General features: G+C 38.0%; 3 protein-coding genes across 3 annotated transcripts; all 3 read left to right on the top strand.

The window, feature by feature from the left end:
* Nucleotides 1-3157: 3157 nt before the first annotated feature.
* Nucleotides 3158-3697, top strand: LOC147464223 (uncharacterized). The gene has a single exon (XM_086508536.1). The coding sequence runs from the start codon at nucleotides 3158-3160 to the stop codon at nucleotides 3695-3697; it is 540 nt and encodes a 179-aa protein (XP_086364662.1).
* Nucleotides 3698-5495: 1798 nt separating this feature from the next.
* LOC147464224 (uncharacterized) lies at nucleotides 5496-6635 on the top strand. The gene has a single exon (XM_086508546.1). It carries the CDS (start codon nucleotides 5496-5498, stop codon nucleotides 6633-6635), a length of 1140 nt encoding a protein of 379 aa, XP_086364672.1.
* A 654-nt stretch (nucleotides 6636-7289) lies between these two features.
* On the top strand, nucleotides 7290-8656 carry LOC147464225 (uncharacterized). Its single transcript, XM_086508554.1, has 4 exons — nucleotides 7290-7832; nucleotides 7916-8014; nucleotides 8095-8169; nucleotides 8537-8656. Exons 1-4 carry the CDS (start codon nucleotides 7290-7292, stop codon nucleotides 8654-8656), a joined length of 837 nt encoding a protein of 278 aa, XP_086364680.1.
* Nucleotides 8657-10103: the final 1447 nt, after the last annotated feature.

Genomic DNA, 10103 nt, shown 5'->3' on the forward strand with positions numbered 1-10103 from the left:
TATCCAACTGTATAAGATCCTGTCGGATGATTTTATTAATCTCCGTTCGTGTAATTGCTAGTGATGGAGCCTCAAGAGAGTATTGGAAGGGGGGTAATCTTTCCATACTGAACCCGTGTCTCTGAAACCACGAGGACAGTTGCGCATACCATCATGATGTATCCCCTTTCATTGCCAATTGTCGAGAGGATTCGAGTGCCAGTCTAGTATATCGGCCATTATTTGTATCCCACAAACCAGTCTATTTATATCCCATTATTCGAGTGCCAGTCTATTTATATCGGACATATCGTCAGAGAGAGAGAGAGAGAGAGAGAGAGAGAGAGAGATGGGGGGAGACGAAAACCTCTTTAGGGAATTTTGAAACTAAGGCTTGGAGCGAAACGGGAAAGGCCAAGAAATTCAATCTGAGCCTCCCGCCACCCAAAAAGAAAGAGAGCGCTACGTGAGCTGCTTCCAGGCAGTCTCCGATTTCGGCACGAAGAGAGAGAGAGAGAGAGAGAGAGAGAGAGAGAAATCAGTTGTGCAATATCGGCCCGAAGCTGCTGCTGCGCGCGTCAGATGCTGCCCGAAGGTTAATTGCTGCTGCGCGCGTCAGAAGTTGCCCGAAGCTACACGAGACGCCAGTTCATTGTTGTTGCGCGCGTCATCTGCTGCCCGCCGTCGACGAATTTGCTACCCGATTGCGCCTACTGAGCAGGTAACTTTCTTTTAATAATTCTGTAATTCTTTTAAACCCAAACACACCCCCCCCCCCCTCCCCAAACCCAAAATCTGAGCAATAACTTTGATGAACTATGCTTCGTGCAAAAAAAGAAAAAACCAGAGTTCCTCATTCCGGCAAATTAAAATGTGTCTTAATTTGAGCCTTGTCCCTCCGCCCCAAAAAAATAAAAAATAAAACTTCTTTTAAGCATTCTTTGAAAGCTCTCAGTGTTTGGTAAAAATGCGTCTTAGCTTAATATCGTGCCGTTTTTTGTTTGAATTTCCTCTTGGCAAATTCAAGGAAAGGAATTGTGTATGTTTGGAAAAATAATGTTTTCGAACACTACTTGGCTTTGTGTTAAGATGCTCGGCAATGGCAATGTCAGCCGGTTTAGGGTTGGCAATTTACAATGTAGAGGTAAATCTCAAAATTTGTAAGTGGGATTACACTAAACGGCTTTTTTTAATCACGAAGAGAGAGAACTTACGCATCTTGTAGTCATGGACTCATTATGGAGGGAGAGAGAGAGAGAGAGAGAAACTTTGATGTGTGTGTGTGTGTGTGTGTGTGTGTGTGTGAGAGAGAGAGAGAGAGAGAGAGAAACTTTGGTCCCCATAAACGAACTAGGGATATTCTTTTGACTCTAGCACATAACATGAGGGCCTACACTTTGGCATACATGACTCAAAATAGGTATACATGCATACATGCTCCAAGTGGGACCTCACATAAAGGTTACGATAATGGCCATAGCCCATACCCTTCCCCTTGGGCTTTGGACTATGATCGAGATAATCGACAACTAAGGAAGACATACACCACCCCCATGACCCCGGGGGGGGGGGGGGCGTTGGCCTTTAAAATGATAGGACATGCTAGAGCCCAATTGTTGGTAGACATAGGTATTTGCTATGGATGCAAAAGAACCATGGAAGACATAGACCATATGTTTGTTAATTGTAAGACATAGACCACATATAAACCATCCACTATCTAAATGGGCGGGGGGAAGACTTATGGGAATTTGCTCTAGATTGAAAAGAACCGTAGAAGACATAGCCCAAGTGTTTGTTAATTTATTAGGACGGTGAGTGGGTTGCTTGTAATAAGCACACCATTTTGCATGAAGGGGCAATAAGCACACCATTTTGAGAGAGAGAGAGAGAGAGAGAGAGAGATAGAGAGTCATGTGTGTGTGTGAGAGACATATCGGGACATATCAAATCTGTTAAAGATGCTAATAGCTTTGTGTTAAAGATGCTAATGTTTTGACTATAAAGATGCTAATATTCTAAATCCGTACTATTCGTTTCATTGTTCTTTGGTTTCTAGTTCAAAATGTCTCTTCAAAATCACTTGTCCACTGGGCTTCAAAATGATGGAGAACGAGCTTTCTTTTTACGAACATTTTCTCATGAGCTACGAGAAGATCTAGCATCACAATATTGCCAAGATCTTTTGCAACGCTCGGAGATAAAAGTGTTATATATGGCCAGAAATAAGATATAACTTATTTTCTAATGGGAAAAAAGTTTGGAATATACAAAAGATTTTTCTTGACGATTTGGTTGATTGGGATGGAAATTTAAACTTAGTGTTGGCAAAAGAAAAGTTAGGCCTTATCAAATATTACAAAGTGACCCACTATGGAGGGGGAAACATGCGTTTGTCATTGATGAACTATAGAATGAGTATGGTAATCCGTCTCATTCCGGCTAAAAGACTTTGTACTTATGAAAAGCCTTGGTAGATTCAAAATAAGTTACATAGAAGAATGATTTTATGAGATCATTTACTTCTTGTGAAGTTAAAGTAATTTATGTATTTTCATGTTTGTTTATTTCTCATAGCATTGAAGTGCTTAACTTTGTAATGGAGAGAGAACTTGTGTTTGATGAATGGGCTAGTACCTCTTGGAAAGCCATAATTTATTTCTCTTAGAGCATGTTGTGTCGTAGCTTAATGAATATTACAAACATGGCTAGTTATTTTTCTTTGACAGTTATGGAGAGAACACAATTTTGGAAGTGTGATTGCAATTATCTTTGCAAGCATTCTGACAATGGCTGGTGCCTTGTAACCAAGCGTACCTTTTATCACCACAAACAACAAGATGTTCTAGGAAATCTCCATCCTTCCATTAGCAAAAAACAAAAAATGGATTCAGAACAAAGACTAGATCTTGCCAATGACCTGAGTGATAGTAGAGCAATTAACCATCTAGCCGAACACATTGATGGACCCCATAATGCAACACCTACCCGAGCCATGGGACAAGGCAAGAAGCCCAACAATTCTCAAAGAAATACATGGTGCACATGTAACATGTATTGTGCAGGTGGTAGACAAGTTCATGCATCAACCTATTATCACCATCAAGCTTTGGCACATAACTTTGAAAGCTTCAAAAATAGTTTTGGATTATCTTCTCCACTAGATTCATAAGGAAACATGGAAGAGAATGATGAACATCAGGCTCAAGTCTCTGAGTTTGATGGTGATGGCAATGACATCATTGATGAGCCAATGTCTATTAGTGAGAATGAAGAAAATCAATCTTCTCCTCTATACTTGGAGCTAGTTGAGAGGATACTAGAGCTCCAAAATTTATGGGATGAACATAAACTACCAATAGGTGTGCAAGATAGAATGCTTCGCATCCTATTTGGAGACTTGGGGGGGGCTAGAGTGATTAAAAATTCTTCCAAGAGAAGCATGGCTAGGCTATTAGTTCAACTTCCTCCTACATGGGAAGGTGACCTTGGAGGGATTCAAATTCCGGCTTGTTGGGATCAATTGCAAACCATGCTTAAAGATCTTGGCATGGTTTCTTCCTTGCGCTATCGCATCTGCAAAGGTAGTGATGTAGCCAAGCATCCACCCAAGCTTATTCAACCAAGCAATGAGGACAACTTTACAGGAGAGGTTCTTAAGTGCACATGTGAAGGTGGATCATTATCATCGAGGCTTAAACGTGATTGCTTGGAATAATGCGAGAAGTGTCCAGTTTGTGCCAAAGCAAGGAAATCAATGCTTTCCTTTGACTACATTCCCATCGGGCCTCAACTAAAGTTATTGACAAAGAGTAGCACTTATTGCCACGAGCTACTATGTTTATGGAGGCACAAAGAAAAATGGCTCAATGGAGATGCAATTAGCAACCAAAGAAGCATTGTTGATTTTTGGGATGGACAAAAATTCCAAGAAGTCAAGGACTTTTGGGATCCATCAACATCTTATGAGCTACCGGTTGTCTGCTCTAATCCTCTTTGCAAGAAGTCTTACACTACTTTTCCTACCCGTAGACGTTATAAAGCTCTTCAAAATGTTGTGGGAGAAGAGTACAACTTTGTCTGCATCGAGTGTAAAGAGGACATTGTGTGTAAAAGGAGCCTACAAAAGGTACATAGAAGCATCACATTGTTTTTTTTTAAAAAGATCTCATGATTTCAAACCAAACTTATTTTTTGGGTTGCCATGTGAATAGGGTGATCCTCGAAATGTAGCATTGTTGCTACATTGGGATGGATTTTAGACATCACAAACAACCCAAAAGAGTTGTGGGGTAGTAGAGGTCATGGTGTTGAATCTAGGAATCAAGTCTTCCATTGATATCTTGCCAGTTTTGTTTATCCCTCAAAGTTGCAAGAAAATTATGAAGGTTTTTGGTGAAGTTTTTGGGGCATTTTTGGAACCTTTGCTAGATGAGCTGGAAAGCCTATATCTAAATGGTGTGGAGGTGTTGTATGACTATCCCATAGAGAAGATCTTTGGTGCCAATCAACAAGGTCTTTCAAAGCTATGTACGCTACGCGCTATGGTCATGATGGTTACAGGCGACCATCCGGCACAGTGCAAAATAGGCCTCTTCAAGAATGGAGGACAAGAGTTTTGCACGCATGATAAACCTCAAGCAACTCTAGTACGACTTGGTATAGGATCAAAAGAGGGGCAATACATCTATAATGAAAATCGCCGACAAGCTAGATATCCACCTTCAAAGAGGACCATTGAGGAGATGACAAAAGCTCTTGATGAGGCTAAACGATGTTGCACAGACAAAGAAAAGGAAGCATCATGGAAAGAAGCTGGTCTTTCAGGAGAGTCCATACTCTGGAGATTATATGATCTATATGGATTTGATCTCTCTCTAGATTTAGTCTACGACCCAATGCATATCTTATCATTGAATGCATTCAAGAAATATATCTCACATTTATTTGAAAGTGTTGAGGCTCCTTTGAAGAAAGAAATCGATTTTGCTGTGTGTGTTGTTAAAAAGGCAACACCTACCTCCATTCGATATGGACGTTGGCCTAACTCCCCAAGCATCTACTTTGCAAGCTTCAAGGCAGAGGAGAACCAAAAGTTCATCCAATGGTGTCTACCATATGTTTTGAGAGTTGTTAGTGGCATTCCTCCTGAAATGCATGTTTTGGGATTTTTGCTGATTGACATTGCACACAGCTTCTACAACCATAGTAGAGATCATGGATGGTCTGTGAAAGACATAGAAGTTGTGAAGACATTGCTACAATCATGGAGAGTTCGAAATGAAGAAATATTTGGTGTGAACTCATCACCTCTAGAACATTTAGCTGGTATGTATATCTTGATTAGTTAACAATAAGTTTGATATATTTGTTCAGGAGAATAATCTCTTGATAACTTGTTTATAGGTAATGGTGAGATGCTTGATGATGTCTTGCGCCATGGGTTGCATGACCGCTTTTGGTGTTACATATTTGAGCGTCTTGTAAAGACATACAGCTCCATCAAAACAAATAACATGGAGGATGAAGCTTCATTTGCAAAGTTCTATTTGAGAAGGTTCTTCACAAGAGCTTTTCAGGCTATCCGTGGTGATAGTGACAATCTCTTACCTTCTGAAAGGTTTTTGAAGGACCTACATTGTGCATTGATTCTTTCTCAAAGCAGCTCGCTATTAGCAGATGCTCCATCACATGATTGCTCTTCCTCACATATGGATGGGCTATTGGTTGTGTCTTCAATTGAAAAGGCTAAATCTATGTGGAGTGATCTATTAAAATATGGAAGAAATTCACCATGCACTAGAAATGTTCTTCTCAAGGGGATTGCAATATCAAAGAAGAGATGCACTTATAGAGATCCTACTAGTGAAGAGAAAACTTATCTAAAGAAGTTTTGGAACATTCCAGAGCAGTGCTTCCAATGTTTGGAAGTAAAGACATACCAAAAGGTCCTCTTTAAAGGGGATATATTTAATGTGGGTGCCAATGTCATAGTGAAGGTGGATACCAATGATGCAACGGTGGAACACAGAGGTCACTGGAAGGCTTGTATAACATCCTTGTTCTCAACACAGCTTGATGGAAAGTGTATGCTTTTCTTTGGTGGATGGTATTACAAGCAATGCATTGTGGGAAATGGGGACTCAGAACAATTGTTAATGGATCCAGTTACTCAAATGAGTGTGCTTGAGAAGGCCCCTTTGACTTTCACATGGGATTGTGTTCGGCCCATCTACTCTATACTTCACAAATTTATTCCATTGCCAATACCAAGGAGGCAGAGGCTCATTGCTTATGAGGTGAAGGATTTGAGGCAGCGTGATAGCTTGTTAATGGATGGAGGTTGTGGAAATGTTCCATTATGGGTGGAGGTCCATGATATAGTTCAAGTGTGCTTGAATAGCGAGTATGCAATACAGATTCAACATGCTGTTGTTAGAGAGACTGATTACGAAAGGAAAAGGGCAAAGCTTGCTTTATTGGAGCAAGATGCATACCAACAAAACACTTATAAAGTTTGCAGAGAGGAGCATCAATGGAGAAGTTGGGATACATGTTCCATTCAAATTAAAGATTGGACAGTCACAAAACAAAAAAAGGTTATAAAGCCTGGACAGACAGCTAGATGGATACCTATTGTTTGGCATTCTCCATAGACATATAATTGTGGTAGCCCCTTTTATTCAATCACTGCTAGTAATCTTGTGGAAATATTTTAGAAAGACTATTGCTTCATGGATGAAAATTGTTGTATTCATTGTTATGGTGTTCTTTACATATCTTTTGTATAACTTCACTCATATGGTATGCAAGCATGGCTAGTACATTTGTGGAAGTAGTTTAGAATGCTAGTATACTTGTGGAAGTAGTTTAGAATGACTATAATTTCATGGGTGACAATTTTTGTATTCATTGTTATGCAAGTAGTATACCTATGGAAGTAGTTTAGAATGACTATTGCTTTATGGATGACAATTGCTAACTTCATTGTTACGATGTTCTTTGCATATCTTTCTTAGAACCTCATCATAGAGTATGCTAGAACTTTTGGGAGACCTGCTTTATGGATGGATATTATTGTACTTATTGTTAGTATGCAAGCATGGCTAGTATACTTGTAGAAGTAGTTTAAAATTCATATTATTTTATACATGACAATTGTTGTATTCATTGTCACAGTTTTCTTTACATGTCTTTCTAAAACATTACTTATAAAGTAATGACAAGTGTGTGTATAATTTTTGAGATAAACTTTGTTACTTAAATGTCTTGCTGCTCATGTGCGTGTTCAATGCTTTGTCTTTTCATATATGAGTTATCCACAGTCCTTTGTGGAGCAACTACTATCTTTCTCTACTGAAGAGGCCCTCAAATTTTTAGATTTTTGGAGGGCCAGTCATCTTGGAAATAAGAGAGTTGTTTCTTCTCCATCTAGCATCTCTATAGGTGTTGACACTACTAGCAACGAGAAATATGACCCAATCATATATGAGCAGGTGTTTAGGCCTCCACCTCCTAAGCTTAGAGAACCTAATAAACTCTATGGTAAAGATTTCCTCTTAAAAGAGGGTAATAACCAACATAGAGTTCTTTATTCAAACTATGGGTTTGTTAGAGGATGGTTTGCCAAACACAAGCCATTTGGAGACCTTAGAAATAATATGGAGAGAAAGAATACCGTGTTGGATGTAATAAGAAAAAATAAAGGTGAGCTTAAGCCTGTAATAGTAGCTAGACAAAATTATCATTGGAAAGAAGAGGACGTTTATACATGGGCCATCAAGTCTCTTGCGGCAAAACGAAAATGGAGAAAAAAGAAACCAAACAACGAATTATCTTCTAGCACTCCAATGGTATGTGTCATTTTGTAGGATTTTCTCTAAGTAATGAACTTCTATTATGTCAAAGTATAATCGAAATGTTTTCATGAGATTAGATAGAAAAAGAAAAAGATGATGATGATGATAACCAAGAATTTCATGAGAATGATGGAGGAGAAAGTGAGCTAGGAGAATATGGTTCACTCACAAAACTTGTGAGTAATCCTCTAAGGTATTGGAAATTTATATGAAAACTAATGATGAAGAAAGTAATGATTTTGTTGTTATTGAATAGCTAAAGGATGCTTGTGCACAAGAAACCACTTGTATATCTATTGAAGAAGAAGAGGAGCAACCACAAGCTACTCATGTAAGCACTTCTATCTCAAAATAGCAATAATGTATGACCTATCATGATAAAATTTGTTATTATGTGTTTAGAGAGAGACGGAAGCATACATTCCTAAGATGCCATGGGAAAATCATGATTTACAAAGTGATGCTTATGAGGCATGTGTGGTTTACTCCTCTCTCTCTCTCTCTCTCTCTCTCTCTCTCTCTCTCACACACACACACACACACACACACACACACAAGCGTGCGCGCGCGCACACACACACACACACACACACACACACAAAGATATCAATTGAAATAATTGAGGTAAATTTAGCTAGTTTTGTGTGCATGTGTGTATGTGTGTGTGAGATATCCAAATTCAATTGCTTAATGCGCAGGCATATAGAAACTACATGCAAGATGAAGAGTTTATCCAATGCTATCAAGAAAAGGATATGGAAGTAAACAATGAATTAGATGAGTGTGAAGACCATATCACAAAACTGGTACAATTCTAATTCATGTATTTTTTTTCACTCTAAAACTTTTTGTTGATTGCACTCTTCTCTTGAATAATTTGTGAAGGAAAAAATCAATGGAAGAACAAAAATTATAAGTGGTATAAACCAAGAACAGAAAAGAAAAAGCACACGAAAGCGCAAGGTACTATTTACAGATGCTTCACATGGAATATTTATTTAATGAAATACTTACCCTACTTAATTTTAATGTTATAAAAAAGCCATGTTTTCCCACTTCTATAGGCTACTTCTAAGATTGAAGAGCTACTAAAGGAGAAAGATCAAGCTTCAAAGTTTTTGAAGCTTAAAAAGAAAAAGGTTTTTTTCTTCACAAGAATAAGATTCTTTAAATATTTTTGCATGTGGCTACAAAATAAAAGAGTGGACTTTAATTGTTTTAGGAGCAGAAATCTGATGGGGGATGTTCAATGAATCAAAATCAGTGTGTGTTGGAATTTCAGGTATGCAATAAAAGCTAAAAACATTGCCTTACTTATGTTCACAAAAATAATACGTCACTTTTTAAACCATGTTATTTTGTTATGACAATTATGTAGGCACGAAATTTGTCCAGGGATGACAAAGAGACTATATTAATGAAGTGGGTAAATCTCAAGAAAGTACAAGACTTGTACCACTTGATCAAGCCAACGTATTTTGCTATGCAGAAATCGAATAGTTTCCTCAAGAAGAGAGCAAATGAGGATACTAATAAATCCACTATGTGTGAAGATTTAGTTACATGGCTTTTGTTAGAAGGCCTGATAATTTTTGATTTTGATAAAGTTGGCTCTTTATCCATGAAGGATATCATTGTAACAAATGACAGATTGTTTTATAATCCAACCACATGATTTAAGAACTGTAGCATGTAACACACGTTATGTAAGCTTTCATTTGTTATACTCATAGCTATCTTTATGAATTAAGCCGACTTTAGTCTCCTAATGTTGAAGTAATCTCTCCTAAATTGTTTGCTCGTGGGAAATTTTTTAGATTAATTACTATTTTGTGTCTACATGTTCCTTAATAAATTATTAGGTGAACTACTAGGTTGTTAATAGAAAAGTTACTAGATGAACTACTAGTTTGCGAGCAACCGTCCTTATATATTACTAGATGACTTGCTAGGTCGTAAACAAAAATTGCTAGTTGACTTACTGGTTTGAAAACACCGATATGTAAGGTCAAACTAGTAATTGAGTCAACTCCTACATTGAACTAGTGATCTTTTTACCATATTGAGACTTGAATTGCCATATGGCTATTCAACTCTCCATATAGTAACAAAATTACTATATGTAGCATCTAGGAGTTGTCTCTTTTTTACTAGTTTGCACTCTTACTAGATGTGTGTATTGAAACTAGTGAATCATCTAGCAATCATATATTTTTTACTATATGGTAAGCTGTCCAAAGCCCCTTGTGTTTAGATTCCATCAGC

This window comes from Adiantum capillus-veneris, chromosome 1 (assembly GCF_014529385.1).
Source record: "Adiantum capillus-veneris isolate H3 chromosome 1, ASM1452938v2, whole genome shotgun sequence".
Classification (NCBI taxonomy): Eukaryota; Viridiplantae; Streptophyta; class Polypodiopsida; order Polypodiales; family Pteridaceae; genus Adiantum; species Adiantum capillus-veneris.